This window comes from Citrus clementina, unplaced genomic scaffold, assembly GCF_000493195.1.
Source record: "Citrus clementina cultivar Clemenules unplaced genomic scaffold, Citrus_clementina_v1.0 scaffold_1, whole genome shotgun sequence".
Classification (NCBI taxonomy): Eukaryota; Viridiplantae; Streptophyta; class Magnoliopsida; order Sapindales; family Rutaceae; genus Citrus; species Citrus x clementina.
The window spans coordinates 23,558,856-23,577,230 of NW_006263303.1; the positions used below are offsets into that span (position 1 = coordinate 23,558,856).

Sequence of the window (18,375 nt, forward strand, 5' to 3'; positions counted from 1 at the left end):
AAAAAAAGTAGATGAAATTGTAGAATAGGGGAGGAGTAAGGGAAGGAGAGAAAAAAGAGGGAGAGAAAGGAGGGAAGAGGAGTGAAAAGAAAAAAGATAAAGAGAGAGAGGGGGGAAATAGGGGGGGGAAAAGAAAGGAGGAAGAGGGAAAAAAGGGGGGAAAAAAAAAGAAGAGGGGGAGAAAAGAGAAGTTTTCCCATTCCTCTTCCCCCCCCCCCCCCCCTCTCTTCCACTTCTCTCTCTTCCTGTCAATCTTTTAGATCATCACCTATGTCTCTATTTTTGGAAGGCCATTTCTATTATCCACCTTCATCATCGCCTCCACCATTATTATCACTCTCCATATCTTTATTCACTATCTTCATCTTTATTAACACCAAACATCTCTATATAGTTATTTAGCTTGTGTTATTTATCTTAGATAATGTAAAATCTTATGTAATCTCTCATTCATATAATGGATTGGAGATAACTTGCTCGTGTAGATGTAGGCCAAAGGCCGAACCTTATTAACCTTGTGTGCTCTTTATGTTTATGTTTGTTTTACTATATTTTCAATTTGAGGTTGAGATTGTGTTTCACCTATGAGCATACCTGAGATACCTCAGTTACACTAAGTATACTGTGAGACCACCTCAGTCATCTCCGGAGTACACCTAAGCTACTCCGAAGCACACATTAACCCCCTTCATATCACCTTTTATGGGGCTTCACTAAGCTCTCCCTATTATTCCTCATATGACTACCTTAGCTTACCATGCATATTACTTCAGCACACCACCTAGTATACCTCAACTAAACCACCTGCTCCATACATAAGAAAAACATACCTAAATCCAAACTTAGCACAAGCTCCCTTCAAATATAAATTTATTTGTTTGAATCAGATTTGAGCTGGATCTAGTGAGAACCACTTGATTGGTTCGAATTGGATCCTAGTGAAAATTTGGTGAAAACAAGGGGCATGATGAACAGTTGCAAACAACAGGTATGATCTAAAGTACATATTGTTGACTGGACATAGTGACTTAGGAAGGGAATTTCAAATTTGAAATAAACCTGAAGAATTCATGCCACTGTCAGCACTCACCCTAGACAAGGCCGTTTATACATGTTGCCATCTGAATGTAAATGTTAATCACATAAATCTAGACAGAACAATTATCAAAAGAAACTTAAAGCCCTACAAAATCTAAAGAGCCAGTATTATTTTCTAACTAAATTTTATCATAGAAAGCAAACTCCTAAATACCAAATAATAAAAAATAAAAATAAAAGACAAAGATGGAGCTTACCACAAGATCAACACCGTCGTGACTACTATACCAAGATGAATCAGCCTTAATGACAACAAATGAAGCATGAACCGTGTCGCCTTCATATTGTACATTATGAGAAAAACATTCTTCTCTATCAATCACAAATCTAATACCATAAACAGCCTGTGGGCTAAAAATAAATGCCAAAATTGCAGCAATACAGAACCCAACTGGCCCAACTTTCATCTGTAAATCAAAGAAGCAAAATTTGCAGATTATGAGCTTGGATCAAACATAAAAGTCTCTACTTATTGTTAGAAAGAATTGCTACTCCCCTACCCCAAATAAATAAATAAATAAATAAAACCCACATCCATAATTTCCCCACGGTGGCTTCCAAATGAAAATCAAAGGATATTCCAGAGAAATTTTGAAACCTATTGCCTTTTCTTTTTTTTAAGTGAAATAACAATTTCAGATGTAAATGCAATCAAAATTAAAAGATGGGTATGATTTGATTTTCTGTTCAGTCGCCAAGAAAGAGAAGAAAGGCAAATGAGACTTCGATCTTACATTTTTTTCAATCGTTGTAGAGTCTAGAAATGAAAATGATGCACTACAAGAAACGATGTTTTTTTTTCCCCCTTTGACTGTTAAATCAAACCATTAAAAAGGAAAAATTTCGATAAATGAACAAATAAATAAGCAAAAAACAATTGTACCTTCGATTGAAGTTGAACAAAATCTTAAAACCTCTATGGGTTATCGAGTTTATTTGAGTTATTTGAGTTTTGTCAGTCGCGATAACTTTGAATTGTGATCAGTTGATCACGACTTCGCACGTACTTGCGTTGTTCTGTCTTAATGAGGTTTTGATTCTCTGTGTTAGGTCGCACATTACATATTTTGCTACAACACGTGACTCCAGCTTAGAGGCTAAAGTTGACTTCTAAGGTCGTCTATGAAACGAATTTGCATTTTATTCTAATTAAATCGTTATTAATTGACAATACAAAATTAAAGTTTACACATTTATTTTTAAGGGATTAATAAAATTTTTTATTTAAATTTAGGATAAAATTCATGAACAAAGATCAAGAAGGTAAAAAAAAAGAAGAGAACACACCACTACTCCAAAAACAGAAAACAAGTGGAAGCAAATACGGCTAATCCAATAGATTTAACCGTTATCGAGCTTGGCATTTTGCCATTGTCCCTTCTTAACAAAAGGCCTTGGAACAAAGGCCAGTTGATTAAAACCAGAATCCCACACAGAAGAATCTGCAAAACCAATGTGTCAATTCTGATATTAGCATCACCAGTGGCCACTTTCGCTACCAACCCAACGAAGCAAAACAAGTTGAGCAATGCAAGTGTTGCTAATATTATGAACATTGGGGATGAAGACGAGGCTCCAGGTCCAAACTCCATCATCTCTTTCTCATATCTTTCTATTACATCTTCATCTGCTACTTTGGCTGTGATTTCAAATGCTGGTTGAGAGAATCCTGCTGACATTAAAACGGCGTCGATGAAGCCGAACAAGTAGGAGCTTGTCCTTTTATAGAGCCATATCCTTTGGCTATTCCACCAGCCTAGAATTGTGCCACCACACCGCAGAAATTCAGCTAGGCTGTACAAGTTCTTAGCTGATAACACAAATGCAAATGGCATACACCATGGACTTGAAGCCTGCATTCGTAATACAACACAAAGTTAATTAGTTACATACTAAGCCTAAAGATTAATGGAATCGGAACAAAATAGGGAATATGTACCTTTGGAAATAAGGAAATGCCTTTGAGCAGATAAAGTGAAGGGATGATAGTGTAATATAGTGTTGCAAAGCAATTTGGAGCCCAGAGGCAATAGCAGCAATAACCCAGTTGAAGGCCAAAGCTGATCTTTCCACGAGCATACCAAGCAGGACTGTAACTGGAAAGCAGGATCAGAAAGTCACCTGCAGACCATCTCTTATGCTGCACAAGCGTCTGCGGTAATGTGGTCGTTGCAACACCTAAGAATGCTTTCCTTTCTGGATTGAAATACACTGATTTCCATCCTCTCGTTTGAATTGATAGCCCTGTTATTACATCCTCAACTGGACACCCGTATTTTACGCCCATCTGCCATCAAGCATACATAACGGTTCTCTATCAGCACAAATTTCAAGTGTCATCAAGTGTTTGATATTTACTTCAAAATAATCATGGGAAAAAACTGACCTCCTTTCCCCATTGAGTATTTTCCTCATACGTACAGCTTGCAAGAGCCTTTATTTTATCCACTGTTTCTTCTCTTTTCCAATCTTCCATGCATTCATTATCAAATTTTTTTCCAGTGAGAGTATTTCTTCTGTGGAAGCAGCCTGTTCCAACATATGGGGGTCCTCCATATCCATCCATACCATGAAATTCAACCTTTATAAACAAAAAGTGAATCAAAATGTCATTGAACTTAACATAATGAAATAGAAATGAGATATGTAATGGTTATATAATGATTAGTAATCATCAACTCACATCCATGCCTATGCGCATTGATCCATCATAGATTTCATTCTTAGTGATGTTTCCAAAACTCTGCGGAAATTGCACGAAGGCAATCTCATGGCCCTTCTTTTCATCCAGAAAAAAGCAAAGTGCATCCCTCACAGAACTTGAATAGTTTGAGTACATGTCACAGTCCACATTAAGAATGATCTGTCCATTGCTAATGTTTTGTGAGACCCTTATCTGCAAAATGAATCATCAAAAGTGAAATGACTGATTTGTTAGTCATGATAACATCTTACTATCATATGTTCTGATGAATATATACCAATGCATTCATTGCCCCAGCCTTGAAATTGTGGGGATGCTGAGGCCTCTTCTCACGAGCCAAATGCACCAGAGTTGGCAATGAACATCCATCAATATCTTTAGCTTTGGGATCCCTTCCATCAATCAATATCTGTAGAATTTTTCAAATAAAATAACATTACAGATGATTTGGCTCAATTGAAGCACTTAAATAAAGTGCTTCAATTCAGCAAAGCATGATAAGATAACAGCTTTTGTTTCTTTAAATATTAATAGGACATACTTGAAGAATGGTGTCGTGGTCACGTTGGGAAGAAAATGAATCCCACTGCGAAAATCCTTTATATTTTGACCTTACTTCTTCAGGTATTCGGCCTAGCTTGGCTGCGGTTATGATTCGATTTTCCATATCTTCATATAATTTCTAGACAGAAAAAAAATTGCATGAAGGCTATGTACTACGTCTAAAAGAACCGAAAGCAGTCAAAAGAAGTAACCAGTTCCCATTCCTTGATTCATGCTATACTATATTTTGACTTATTTGTACCTTGATGGCTAAAAACCCTTTAGCCTCCTCTGCCTCATGTGGTTCAGAAATTGACTGAAAATAAGCACCTGGTGACCTAGGCTCCACATAAAATTTCTTGCAATAGGGGATCCAATGCTCTGCAAAGTGAGATGCCTCTATGAGAGCATAAAATGTAATATCGTGAGCAGCATCGTCTGAGAGATATACACTAAGCTTCTCTGTAGGATAATCGTATGCCATGACCGATAAAACAGTGTTGATCACCATGATTGGTTGCTCTGTCTTGGGGTCTGCTGTGCATACAAAAATATCCACCCCGGGCAAGTCATTCTCATATCTGCAAATGAAAATATATATATATATTTGCTTCCTTGCCGTGATAATCAAGTTTTAAATCTTTTCCATTAACTTGTAAATAAGAATGCACAAATATGTATATATTTCTGTTGTATATTTGAGTCTTTAGAAATACAGCTCATATGTGTCCTTCTAGCTTTTCTATTTCATTATTAACTGGTAACTGTTCTATATGGCAGCATATGTAGGTTAAAAGTTCAAACTTTCTGTACATAATTTCTCAAGTTCATGGAGTAAAAAAAAAAAAGACAACTAACAAACAACACAAATACTAAAGAAATTTCAAGAGAAGAGACAGGGACCTCTGTGAGAGCCTGTCCTTGAAGGTGCGCCGGTAGACACAGTTCCATCTAAGGGCTTGAGTAAGAACCCAGTAAAGACTAAACCATAGCTCAGCTCCCAACAAACCAATCCATGCCCATCTCCCATCTTCTCCATTTCTTGGCCTGTGACTCAATCTGTAAACTACTATGAAACCTATTCCCACAAAAATAGACGCTGCAAAAAGTCTACGTATCACTCTTTCCTTGGCTCTCTTTGTTTCGAACAGAGGAACATACGCATCACTACCCATTTCTTACTTCCAAAAGTGAATTCAACAGCAATATGCTTTAGTATTGGTTAATGGACTGATCTAAAGCACTTTTTGTTTAGCTACTCTGATAGTCAATTAAATGCTGTAACTAAGGAATCTTTGCAAATAATAATAATAACAACAATAATGGAGTGAGTGGCGGTGGTCCTCCTGATATATTCTGAATGAATTTTCACCAAGACCCTTGTTAAAGACATAAATTCCCACAAAGTTGCTTTCAGCATACCGTCAGAGGACATGCTAGTGAATTAGAAAGATAGACTTGAAATTAAAATAAAAAACAAGAGGCCAAAAGTTGGCTTTAGCATTTTTTTAAGCTTTATTGGTAGGAAAAATTATGCCAAGGGCAGAAACAATTAGTTTGTTTTTGGTATGCTGGCTGCAAGTGGCATAATCGCCACGAAAAGAAATTGTTGTGAGAGAGAAAAAGAAAAGAAAATTCAACACAAGCATGCAAAACAGGCACCAACAGACAGGGGTAATACAAATTAATGCTTAAGCTCTCTGAGAGCTTAATTGGCACCTTGCCGTTTTCCTTCCTCGAGAGAAGGCGTTGATACAAAGGACAGTTGACGGGGACTAAAACTCCACAAAGAATAATTTGCAAGACCATTGCTCTCTCATCTATATTTGCTTTCTTCACCACCCAAAACAAGCACAGAATAAATTCAACCACAAAAAAAATATATATATATGTGCAGCTATGGTAAGGCAAGCCACTAATTCTCTGGCATTCTAATATTAAATTTTCTGGGAGTCCTAAGCACTAGTTGCTGGCACTAAGTAGGATAGTTCTACACAAAATCTTTCTCCTTAGTCAGCAATCTTTGCTATAGAGCTATGGCTACAAATGCTGACTCAGAAAATCCATGTGTCTTTAAAATGGATGGTGTCGATGAATTGTTTTAAAAATCCAATGTGAGCAATGACGTGACGTCGTATGGTGTGATTTTTTGTTTATAGACAATAAGAAGGGAGGGTTTAATTGATTAGGACAAAAGAAAGTGTGAATTATTGGAGTAGTGAGTTATTTTTGTAGCCAACTTGCCTTTCATATAAAATATTCGTATGCGTTTTCAGTCGATTTTGTGTGAGTCTCACGAAACAATTAAAGTTTAAATTATGTGAATCCATATCAAAGTATTTATATCTCAGTTTTATATCATCTACACGTCAGAAAACTGAGTATTAAACCAAAATGAAAGTGGAACGAGTTATATAAGTGTTGTTTTGATTCTTATTAAGATAATTAATAATTCTAATAAAATCGTAATTGTAATATAGGTTTTGAGTGTGTCGACAGTGCCTCAAAAATGCTGTAGGTATCCTTTGTTGTGGGAATAATGCAAATGGTAAAGTGGTATGAACCATAGGCTTAACTGACAACTCACAGATAATGATATAAGCCATTAAATCAGCAGTTTTCAAAGAATAATTGCATATACATTTCATTCTTGGCATATTTGCTAGCTCTTTCTCTCCACATGTAACCATGAGCTAAAGATAGTGCACTTGGAATATAATTTGTTTTAATTCATAATTCATCTTTATCTTAACATGTAAAATTTGAATGTGAAACCAAGAATGAAGTTCTTTCTCATACTTGATATAGATGATAATATTCCCAAATTAGACAAATTCATGCATGTGAAAAGGATATGAAGAGCAATTTGCATCTTAACAAGTGAAATATAGTTCCCAGAAAATACAATTAATCCCATTCACATTTGAGATTCTTCAATTTCGGCAAAAAAAATGAGAAACAAACTTGTAGTGGGTTCAATTATTGGTATGAAATGCAATGCAATTTGCAAATTTGCGGCCTCATTCGTTGGAATTTGGAACCAAGCTTCCCCTATTTAAATCGCAGTAACATAGAAACTCTCAACTGCTAAGCAAGCTTTGTTCTCTCGGTAGTCAAGCATAGCAATGGCGAAACAGCTCTCAGCTTTTGTTCTTTTGCTTCTTATCATATTCCTTCTCAGCTCCACCATGGCCACAGGTTAGTTAATTTCTGACAGCACAAAACTCTACTTTTATTTATATACAAGATTTATGCATTGACAGTTTGATGCCAAGTCCTGAGCTGGAAATGTTTTGAGAGGTTTGAAATAACATGTAACATTTTTATTTCTCTGCAGCCGCGATACCACCAGCAGATGAAGGCGAACTGGTATGATTTTGACACACTCCTAGCAATACTGCCCAATTTATACAGGATTCTATTTCGAGAAATCAAGATACTGACTCTCTATTAAATTTCATGAACGTGTTGAAAAATTTATGTTGGACAGGTCAGGCAATTCGAGCATGTCATAGTGAACCGTCAGCCAATTAGGCCTCCAGTAGTCCAAAACCGGGAGCATAACAGGAACAGGTTCAGTTTCCTGTCGCACACAAGGAGTATAACTTTAAGTTCTTTTTTCTCCATCTGATGCATCAAATCTTTGTACTTTTTTTTTTCCATTTTTTTTTTTTTTTTGTTTCCAGGGAGCAAGCAACAGATACGCCAAACTTGGATGGCAAGGTTTCCTGGGAAGGGCAAACAACATGGTGCATTGCGAAACCTTCAACTGGAGATGAACGGCTAAATGCAAACATACAATTCTGCTGCCAACAACCAGACATAGATTGCAGCATTATACAACCTGGGGGCCGGTGTTATAATCCTAACAACTATTACTCGCATGCTTCAGTTGTCATGCATCTCTACTACAAGGCCAATTACAAGCTACCCCACACCTGTGATTTCATGCAGAGTGGTCTGATTATCTCTCAGGATCCATGTAAGCTTGAAACTTTCCCTTCTTCCACAAAATCTCTGATCTATACACCTATAGTTTGCATCATGCTTTCCATATTATGAAAGCTAAAATGCGAAGAACTGATGTATAGAATTTTCATGTTTCTTGTTTGCAGCTGTTGGAGAGTGCATATATGAACCCTGATGATAATGAGGAGAAATTATATTACTTATATATCATAGTAAATAAGATAGAAGATGTGAAAAATCAGGACTGGGTATATGGAAATTAAAAGTTTACATTGTCCATAGTTATAAATTGTATGTGCTTCCATGTGAAGTTATGTGGCCAATGATATAAAAATTCAATTTGTAAATTGCTAATCCGATCAAAGGCAAGCTCATACAGTTGTATTATACATATTATTTGTGATAATGCTAAGTCAAAAACCAAATGCAGAAGCTCTAACTTCACAGGTTTTTTGTTTTACTAGAGTGTAAGAAACAAGAAAAAAAAACAGAGTTTCAACAACTATCATTACTTTTATTTTATGAAGGATATTGATGCTAAAAGTTAAAAACTCGTGTTAAGAATAGAATCAAGTTAGTTAATGAGAATGCTGACATGGCAGCTGAGTCAGCTAAAGGTTGTTATAGAAGTTGTTAGTAGTAATCTGTGCGTGTGTGCAATGTGTGTAGAATCTTGTATGCACATATAAAAAGGCTTGTATTCTCCAGATTCATTATGATCAATAATAACAGAATTTCAGTATACAGAAGTTTTCTTTCTTTCTATTTTCTCAGTAACCAAACAACATCACAGGTTCATATAAAACTTAATATGGTATCAGAGCCAATCTAATTCAATCTCTAATGGCTTCTGTCAATTTGAATACAAATGGTTCTTCTTCCATCTCGTCATTCACTTTCACAACACCAATTAAACTAGATCGTTCCAATTACATGATCTGGAAATCTCAGATCCTATCTTCAGTTCGAGCAAATGATATAGAAGGATTTCTTGATGGCTCCAAGATCTGTCCTAGCCAATCTCTTGATGATGAACCTAGAAGCTCCAGTGCAGATTTGCGTGAGAATCCAGCCTACGTCACCTGGAAGAAACAAGATCAGATGCTCCTGAGCTGGCTTCTTTCCTCAATCAGCATTGAAGTTCTCAGCTTAGTGGTAACATCTAAAACCTCTTTTGAGCTTTGGACCAATTTAGAACAGCAATTCGGATCTGAAACTGCTGCTAAAAAGGTTCACTTGAAAATGCTGCTGAATAATCTCAATAAAGCTTCCCTGACTATGAATGAATACTTTAGTAAGTTGAGATCCATTACTGATGAGTTAGCAATTGCTGGTAGTCCAGTTAGTAATCTAGATTTTATTACTCATCTAATTTCTGGTCTAGGACAACCGTATTATCCTGTTGTGGTCTATATTGAAGCCAATGTACTTAAGATGAGTATCAATGAAGCATACTCTATGCTTCTGACTCATGAAGCTCGATTGGAAAGTGCTAACTCTAATGCCAGTAAAGAAGCTAAAATGAACTATGCTGCTAATTTGGTTCAAACTGGAAATAATCCAAGGAAAAACAATTATAATGCTGGCTGGAATAATAATAATAGTCAAGGCAACTACACTGGAAACTTTGGAACAGAACTGAAGGTGGAAATTGGAATGGAAATTATGGTAGAGGAAATCCTGGAGCAAGGAGAGGAGGTAATACAGGATATGGTACTGGAAGGGGACAATGGCATGGAAATCAGGGAGGTAATCAAGGCAGAGGTGGTTTTGCTGGATTTAATGGAAATAACCTTGCTGGATTCAATGGTAATGGATTTACTGCTGGTTTCAATAATTCTGGAAGAGGAAGTGGCAGAGGTATCATATGTCAGATTTGTTTCAAGCCAAATCACTCAGCTGCTGAGTGTAGAAATAGGTTCAACCAAAACTTTGTGCCAAATCCTCCAGTTCAGAGTTCCTTTCCAAATCAAAGTCAAGGACCAAGAGCTGCATACATGGTGACATCAGAAGGAGTTGCTGATCAAGGGTGGTACTTAGACAGTGGAGCAACACATCACCTCACAAATGCTGTGCAAAATCTGACTGTTGGTAAGTCTTACTCTGGTTCTGAGATGCTGCTAGTTGGTAATGGTAAAGGTCTTTCTATTACTCATACTGGTTACACCTATTTTTACACTTCCCTTGGAACCTTACTACATCTTACTGACATGCTATGTGTTCCTCATATAACAAAGAATCTTATCAGTGTGTCTAAACTCCTTGCTAATAACAATGTGATTATAGAATTCACCTCTGAATTTTGTTTTATAAAGGACAAAGTGAAGGGGACATTACTAGCACAGGGAATTGCTGAAGGAGGTCTCTACAAACTACTATCTCAAGATGATTTGTTCTCCAATTCTGAAGTACAAGTTTTAAAGCCAAATTCTATGCTGTCAGTTGTTTCAAATAAAATTGTAAACTCTTGTCCAGAGTCTGTCAAGTCAGTGTCTGTGAATTCAGTGTCTTTCAATAATTCTCCTGCAAGTTTCAATACTTCTAGTTGTATCTCAATGCAGCTGTTACATAATAGACTTGGTCACCCCAATAAACATGCTATGCAAATCATTTTAAAAACTCAACCTTCACACATTGTCAATCATTCTCTTAGCTTCTGTGATGCCTGTCAATATGGCAAATTACATCAGTTTCACTTTCCTGTCACTGACATAAAAACCAGAGCACCACTTGAGTTAATACATACTGATCTCTAGGGACCAGCATCAATGCCATCCAAAGATGGATACAAATATTACATATCCTTTGTAGATGATTTCACTAGATACAGTTGGATATTCCCTCTTACTTTGAAATCAGAAGCATTAGACACATTCAAACAGTATAAACTCCTTGTTGAAAAACAATTTTCCAGGCCTATCAAAACCATACAGTCAGACATGGGGGGTGAATTTAGAGCCTTTGGTTCATTTCTTCAGCAGCAAGGGATACATATTAAGTTTAGTTATCCCCATACACATCATCAAAATGGAGTTGTGGAGAGGAAACACAGACATATTGTTGAAACTGGCCTTACCCTTCTTGCTCAAGCAAAACTTCCACTTGTTTTTTGGTGGGAAGCCTTTCACTCAGCAACCTATCTGATAAATAGGATTCCTACACCAGTTTTAAATAATAAATCACCCTATCAGAAGCTACACAATCGTTTGCCTTATTATCAATTCCTTAAAGTTTTTGGTTGCTCATGCTTTCCATTGTTGAGACCTTATAATCAACACAAATTAGACTTCCATACACAAAAATGTGTTTTTATTGGCTATAGTCCTGTGCATAAAGGTTATAAGTGTCTAGACAAGTCAGGCAGAATTTACATTGCCAGACATGTTGTGTTCAATGAGTCTGAATTTTCATATTCAGAGTTGTTTTCTGCTTCCAGCAACTCTTCCTCTATTCCAACAAAATGTGTCACTCCAGCAAATCAGTCTTTCACTCATTTTTCTCTGACAAATCCTCATCTTGATGATAGTAATGTAGTAGCACCACCTGTGGCAACTTCAGGATTGAGAAGTGGAACTCAACTCCCTACTGCTACCCCTGAGCAAAGCTCACCTTTAAGCCAATCACCAGCATCAACAAATATCCCATCTATCTCTTCCAGGCCTTCCATTTCTATACATCCCATGGTGACTAGAGCAAAATCTGGAATATTCAAACCCAAAACCTATCTAGCAGCAACTCAGGACATAGAACCAACAAGTGTCAAGACAGCATTGTCTAGTCAGAAATGGTATATGGCTATGAAAGAAGAGGTGGATGCTTTACATAGAAATCAGACATGGACTTTGGTTCCTTCTGATTCAGCTAACAAGATTGTAGGTAACAAATGGATTTTCAGAGTAAAATACAATCCAGATGGCAGCATTTCTAAGTACAAAGCACGCTTGGTAGCTAAAGGTTTTCACCAAACACATGGAGTAGATTTCTTTGAAACCTTTAGTCCCGTTGTAAAGCCTTGTACAGTCAGAATTATTCTCAGCTTATCAGTTATGCAGCACTGGACCATTAGGCAACTGGATATCAATAACGCCTTCTTGAATGGAGTACTTACTGAAGATGTATATATGCATCAACCAGAGGGTTTCATTGATTCCAGATTTCCTTCTCATATATGCAAGTTGAACAAGGCATTATATGGCCTCAAACAAGCTCCAAGGGCCTGGTATGATCAGCTAAAAGGTTCACTGGTGCAATGGGGCTTTCAAACTTCTAAGTCTGACACTTCTCTCTTCATTAAACATACTGGGGCTGATATTTTGGTTGTTTTGATCTATGTGGATGACATACTCATCACTGGATCAAATCCAAAGCTTGTTGAAGAGGTAATTAGTAAGCTTGGCTCAACTTATGCTCTAAAAGATTTGGGGGAGTTTAACTATTTTCTTGGCATAGAAGTAACTCCTAGTCTGGATGGATTACATCTCTCTCAGACTAAATATATTGGTGATATTCTTCAGAAGGCACACATGTTAGACAGCAAAGGCTACAACACACCCATGAGCACAACTGAAAAATTAAGGAAAGAAAATGGTGCCTTATTTGAGAACCCCTCACTGTACAGAAGTATCATTGGATCTCTTCAGTATGTGACCTTAACAAGACCTGACATTGCCTTCTCAGTCAACAAGCTGAGTCAATTCCTTGCTGCTCCTACTGTCCTTCATTGGCAAGCTTGTAAGAGGGTTCTGCGATATCTACAGGGTACATCAAATTATGGACTTCAATTTCTTAACTCAGGTTCTCTCAGTCTAAATGCTTACTCAGATGCTGACTGGGGATCAGATCCTGATGATAGAAAATCCATTGGAGGTTATTGTGTATTCCTTGGCAATAATCTAGTCTCATGGTCCTCAAAGAAGCAGGTTATTGTCTCTAGATCAACAGCAGAGTCTGAGTACAGAGCACTTGCACTTGCTGCCTCTGAGATGCTCTGGGTCACTTATCTTCTAAAAGAATTGAAGCTTTCTTTGACCAAGCTTCCTATCTTATATTGTGATAATAAGAGTGCTGAAGCATTGGCTAGTAATCCAAAGTACCATTCACGCACCAAACACATAGAACTTGATCTGCATTTTGTTAGAGATCACATAGCTAAGCATGAATTTTCTATTGATCATGTTCCCAGCTTTGATCAATTAGCAGACATTCTTACTAAGCCCTTAGCCTATGATCAGTTTGCTTATTTGAGAAACAAGCTTAATGTTTCTCCGAAACCTTAGGCTTGAAGGGGGATGTTAAGAATAGAATCAAGTTAGTTAATGAGAATGCTGACATGGCAGCTGAGTCATCTAAAGGTTGTTATAGAAGTTGTTAGTAGTAATCTGTGCGTGTGTGCAATGTGTGTAGAATCTTGTATGCACATATAAAAAGGCTTGTATTCTCCAGATTCATTATGATCAATAATAACAGAATTTCAGTATACAGAAGTTTTCTTTCTTTCTATTTTCTCAGTAACCAAACAACATCACAGGTTCATATAAAACTTAATAACTCGTTCACTTTAATCAGTTAAAACTACAGCAAAAAATGTAGACTTTAGCAAAATTAAAAGACAAAAATCAGTAAAAAGTTGGCTATGGTAATTATATAAGCATTTTTGCTAGGGAAGTTATGCCAAGGAAAGAAATTGCAAGTTGAATAATCATCGTGTAAAGAAATGGTATGAGAGAAAATAGAAAAGAAAATTTCAATAAAAGCACTTAAAACCTATACAAGCAGATAAAGCCTTGTTTGGGTTTGAGTAGTTGTAATTTAAAAAGTACAACACTAAAATATTTGTTAAATATTAGTTGTTATAGAATGAATGTAAGCTAATTTGATTTTATACTTGTAAGATGAAAAAAATGCCATATTTTTACGGATTTTGTCAAAATTAGTATAAAAAAATTATATTTACCTCATACTATTAATTTTTATTATATAATTACAATTTTTTTTCCTGTAGTTGTAGATTAAAAATTACTTCACTTCAGTACCAAACAAAACCAAAGCTAACACAAGCGTTTTAGCTGTTAAAGAGCTTGGCATCTTGCCGTTGTCCTTCCTCAAGAAAAGGCCTTGATACAAAGGCCAGTTGATGAGAACCAAAGTGCTGCAAAGAAGAATTTGCAAGATCATTGTCTCGTACATTTTAACAAAGCCATCATCTATAATCATCCGCTTCACCGCCCCAATCAAACAGAATAAATTCAGCAAAGCAAATGTTGATAATATTGTGAACATTGAAGAGGTATCTCCGAACTCCATTATCTCTTTCTCATATCGTTCTAATACGTCTTGGCCAGCCACTTTTGCTGTAACTACAAATGCTGATTCAGAAAATCCAAGTGTCTTTAAAATGGTGTCGATAAAGGCAAATAGGTAGGAGCTTGTTCTTTTATAAAGCCACAGCCGTTGATCATTCCACCAACCAAGGGCTGTGCCACCACACCACAGGAATTCTACTAGGCTACCTCCATACTTGGCAAATATCACATAGGCAAAAGGTATTATCCATGGGCTTGTGATCTGTTTTCATATAGGGAATTCTGTTAGTCAGAGACCATGATAGAAACAATTTGATTCCCTGAAGAATGAAGTTTCATGCATTTTACATAGGTCTCTAACTTCAAGCTATTTTGTTGCTTCTTAAAAAAAAAAAATAGATAGATAATAACCAAGGTGCAAATGAGAAAGTTTATGAGAGAACTTACCTCTGGAAACAAGGGAATTCCTTTGAGAAGATAAAGTGACGGAACGACGGAGTAGAAAAGCGTTGCCAAACAACTTGGAGCCCAAAGGCCATAGCAGCAATATCCCAATCGAAAGCCTAAGCTAATCTTTCCATGTGCGTGCCAAGCAGGACAATATTTGGAAATAAAAATCTGAAAATTACCTTCAGACCACCTCTTGTGCTGCACAAGCAACTGCAGTAATGTGGTTGGAGAAACACCCAAGAATGCATCCCTTTCTGGTTTGGAATATACTGATTTCCATCCTCGAGATTGAATCGATAGCCCTGTTACAACATCTTCAGCAGGGCATCCATATTTCAACCCCATCTGCAGTGAAGCATTCATTTACTGAAATGAGCACACAAAAACCAAAAAATAAAAATACATCGTTCTCTAATCTCTATCAGTTTGTTTTCTGTTTAGGAAACAAATTTTGTAAAACACCTCACCAATTGCGGCCCTGAGTGATTTTCGATTAAACAAACTGTTTTAGAGAGGGAGAAAGACTGACCTCCTTTCCCCATTGAGTGTTTCTTTCATATGTGCAACTTGCAAGAGCCTTTGATGTTTCTTCCAAGTCAAGTAAACTTTCTTCGCCCTTTGAATCCTTTTTACTCTTCCATTCAATCTTGGTTTCCTTGTTGTATTTACTTCCACAGAGAATTTCTCTTCTGTGAAAACAGCCGGATCCAGTATACAGAGGGCATCCATAGCCATCCAAGCCTTGAAGTTCCACCTTCATCACCAGATTGTACAAATTTTCAAGCAAATAAAAGTAATAAAAAAAAAAAAGAACTAGTTACAGCACATTCCACAATTAGATCATGATTCATAGACGCATCTACATGTGCTCACCTCATTAAATATTCTTGATGAGTTACTGTACAATTCATTCTTAGTAACATTATCAAAGTTCTGTGGAAACTGCACGAAAGCAACCTCGTGGCCCTTTTCTTCATCTATGAAGAAGCAAAGAGCATCTCTCACAACTTGTGAATTGTTTGAGTACATATCACAGTCTACATTAAGAATGACCTGCCCGTTGCTAATTTTTGACGACACCCTTATCTGCGCATAGCAAAAATTATTTCTACGGCGTGAGTCATTCGTTTAAAGGCTACTCCATGTACCAACATAGCCCTCAGTTAGTTTCTATCAGAATTTTATCTGTCTTTCAAAGATATTTATGATCAATAAGAATATTTCAGTAATATGATGCTTAGATTTACATCTGTGCATCAACTCACTGAAGATAGACGGATTATCGATGGCATTAATTACCAGTGCATTCATAGCTCCTGCTTTGAAATTATGAAAATGCCAGGGCCTCTTCTCACGAGCCAGGTATACCAAAGTTGGCAATGCACACCGTTCATTATCAACAGCATTTGGATCTCTTCCATATATCAATATCTTTGAACACATAAGAGAAAGCAACTCAAACATCTTGAACACATAACATTTTAGTAGGCAGAAGAACCAAAATGCAGGCAAAAAATGATTGAATTACTTGAAGAATGGTGTCATGATCAAGTGGCGAAGAGTAAGAATCCCACTGAGAAAACCCTTTATGTTTCATGCGTATTTCTTCAGTGATTCTACCAAGCTTGGTTGCAGTTTGGATTCTATTCTCCATCTCTTCATATAATCTCTACAAAAGACAAGCATATTAAGAACAAATTTAATAAATATTGATATAAATACATAAGAACATAACATATTTTTTCCTGCATCGTGTTCTTGATTATTATGAAGCTAAGTATCAAATCACAAGAATTTTAAGGCAATTGAAAATATTATATCTCTTATTAATTCACATTGTACAAAAAAATGTGGATTTTATAATTTTCTTTATTTCATAAATGTTATATAAATATAATCCAAATCTCTCCACAGATAAAATGTAAGAACCTTACACTATCCTTCCATTTGATGAAATATTCTTAATCAGATTATCCTCTTAATTGTTATTGAAAGACACAAATCATATATAGATGTTGATATTTGTAAATAAAATAAATGAATTCTATGCATAAGTGGCACACGTGTATCCCATTTATTAGTTACAATTAGACATATAAAATAAAATTTTCTCTTTATCATGATTAGGGAATTATCAACTTTCATTAATCACCAACCTTGACAGCTGTCAGCTCGTTGGATTGACTTTTTTCACCTAGTGATTCACCTACATTGATAAAATACGCAGCCGGGGACCTTGGCTCTACATTGAATTTCTTGCAATAAGGAATCCAATGTGTGGAGAAATGAGAAGCCTCCATTAAAGCATAGAAAGTAAGATCAGAGGAAGCATCATCAGAAAGATAAACACTGAGCTTATCTGTTGGATAATCATACGCCATTACTGATAGGACTGTGTTGATCACCATCATTGGTGGCTCTATTTTCGGGTCTGCTGTGCATACAAATATGTCCACTCCAGGAAGCTTATCCTCATATCTGTTTCTCTTCAAAATATAAACATATTAGTCTACGTGACGCAATCATATAATATCATTTATTATAACTGTATCGCCACGTAACAGTATTGCTTACCTTTGATAGAGCCTGTCCCTAAAAGTAAGCCTGCGGACTCTATTCCACCTCAGGGATTGAGTGAAAATCCAGTAGAAACCAAACCACAGCTCAGCTGCAAACAAGCCAATCCAGACCCATAATAATTTTCCATTTTCATGTTTATTCGGTATGTGACACAATCTGTAAACCCATATGAAAAATATGCAAACAAACACAGAAACTACAAAGACCCTGTAAAAAATTCTACCCTTTACTCTTCTTGTCTCAAACAAAGGCAAATATCCATCACTTGCCATTTTTTTTTCCCCTCTCTAAGCTCTATGCTTGTCTGTTCAAATGTTCAATTATATATTCATATACAATAAGGGTGAATTTAGCACACTATGGGTGCATTTGGCACATTGTATTGTATTATGTTGTATTACATTATTTTAATGCTAGTGTATTGTATTATGTTGTATTATATTATTATTGTATTATAATAATGTTGTACAATATTTGGTGCTACATTGTGCTATATTAATTTTTAATTATATTATATTTAGTGTTGCAATGTACTATATTAATTTTTAATTATAACATATTCACTAACAAAATAAATTTTATTAAATAATCTAAATAAGAGTTCTGTAGTATATGTAATAATATTTTATATTATTATTTAAATTAATATTATTATTACTTGTATTAAATTATAAATTTACTAATAAATTATAATGTAAAAATGAAAAATTAATATTAATATTATATAAT

At 36.0% G+C, this 18,375-nt stretch overlaps 4 protein-coding genes across 6 annotated transcripts in view; 1 reads left to right on the plus strand and 3 right to left on the minus strand.

Moving 5' to 3' along the window:
- Positions 1–2,088, minus strand: part of LOC18055159 (transmembrane emp24 domain-containing protein p24beta2) — a 4,070-nt gene extending 1,982 nt beyond the window's left edge. The window contains exons 1-2 of the mRNA XM_006452549.2: positions 1,982–2,088; positions 1,296–1,505 (exon numbers count right to left, since the gene is read on the minus strand). Of these exons, the coding sequence (XP_006452612.2) occupies positions 1,296–1,505 (210 nt within the window). The 5' untranslated portion in view covers positions 1,982–2,088. The remainder of the gene's footprint in view (positions 1–1,295; positions 1,506–1,981) is intronic.
- Positions 2,089–2,308: 220 nt separating this feature from the next.
- LOC18055180 (cellulose synthase-like protein E1) lies at positions 2,309–6,200 on the minus strand. Of its 2 annotated transcripts, none has more exons than XM_006452551.2 (8): positions 5,249–6,200; positions 4,608–4,926; positions 4,344–4,484; positions 4,080–4,211; positions 3,782–3,994; positions 3,485–3,679; positions 3,038–3,385; positions 2,309–2,951 (listed from the first exon to the last, which is right to left on the minus strand). In XM_006452551.2, exons 1-8 carry the CDS (start codon positions 5,518–5,520, stop codon positions 2,388–2,390), a joined length of 2,184 nt encoding a protein of 727 aa, XP_006452614.1. In that variant the 5' UTR covers positions 5,521–6,200; the 3' UTR covers positions 2,309–2,387. The 2 variants fall into 2 exon arrangements, with proteins under 2 accessions (XP_006452614.1, XP_024033404.1); XM_024177636.1 differs by having other exon boundaries at positions 4,608–4,879; positions 5,249–5,466.
- A 1,205-nt stretch (positions 6,201–7,405) lies between these two features.
- LOC18055181 (major pollen allergen Ole e 10) lies at positions 7,406–8,624 on the plus strand. 2 transcript variants are annotated; one of them, XM_024178105.1, is made up of 5 exons: positions 7,406–7,543; positions 7,683–7,714; positions 7,836–7,924; positions 8,032–8,327; positions 8,461–8,624. In XM_024178105.1, the coding sequence occupies exons 1-5, from the start codon at positions 7,471–7,473 to the stop codon at positions 8,487–8,489; spliced, it is 519 nt and encodes a 172-aa protein (XP_024033873.1). In that variant the 5' UTR covers positions 7,406–7,470; the 3' UTR covers positions 8,490–8,624. The 2 variants fall into 2 exon arrangements, with proteins under 2 accessions (XP_024033873.1, XP_006452615.2); XM_006452552.2 differs by having other exon boundaries at positions 7,836–7,918.
- Positions 8,625–14,329: 5,705 nt separating this feature from the next.
- Positions 14,330–17,918, minus strand: LOC18055183 (cellulose synthase-like protein E1). Its single transcript, XM_006452554.1, has 8 exons — positions 17,641–17,918; positions 17,223–17,544; positions 16,595–16,735; positions 16,366–16,497; positions 15,940–16,152; positions 15,596–15,820; positions 15,064–15,411; positions 14,330–14,878 (listed from the first exon to the last, which is right to left on the minus strand). Exons 1-8 carry the CDS (start codon positions 17,916–17,918, stop codon positions 14,330–14,332), a joined length of 2,208 nt encoding a protein of 735 aa, XP_006452617.1.
- Positions 17,919–18,375: the final 457 nt, after the last annotated feature.

Excerpts from the sequence above, each read along its gene's own strand:
- LOC18055183 (XM_006452554.1), bottom strand. The coding sequence starts at position 17,918 with ATGGCAAGTGATGGATATTTGCCTTTGTTTGAGACAAGAAGAGTAAAG. Across the intron at positions 16,498-16,594 it reads ATCATGACACCATTCTTCAA|ATATTGATATATGGAAGAGA; the intron begins GTAATTCAATCA and ends ATGTGTTCAAAG. Across the intron at positions 16,153-16,365 it reads CAGGAGCTATGAATGCACTG|ATAAGGGTGTCGTCAAAAAT; the intron begins GTAATTAATGCC and ends TGCTATGCGCAG.
- LOC18055180 (XM_006452551.2), bottom strand. The coding sequence starts at position 5,520 with ATGGGTAGTGATGCGTATGTTCCTCTGTTCGAAACAAAGAGAGCCAAG. Across the intron at positions 4,927-5,248 it reads AAGGACAGGCTCTCACAGAG|ATATGAGAATGACTTGCCCG; the intron begins GTCCCTGTCTCT and ends TTTCATTTGCAG. Across the intron at positions 4,485-4,607 it reads AAGGGTTTTTAGCCATCAAG|AAATTATATGAAGATATGGA; the intron begins GTACAAATAAGT and ends TTTTCTGTCTAG.
- LOC18055181 (XM_024178105.1), top strand. The coding sequence starts at position 7,471 with ATGGCGAAACAGCTCTCAGCTTTTGTTCTTTTGCTTCTTATCATATTC. Across the intron at positions 7,715-7,835 it reads CAGCAGATGAAGGCGAACTG|GTCAGGCAATTCGAGCATGT; the intron begins GTATGATTTTGA and ends TATGTTGGACAG. Across the intron at positions 8,328-8,460 it reads GATTATCTCTCAGGATCCAT|CTGTTGGAGAGTGCATATAT; the intron begins GTAAGCTTGAAA and ends TCTTGTTTGCAG.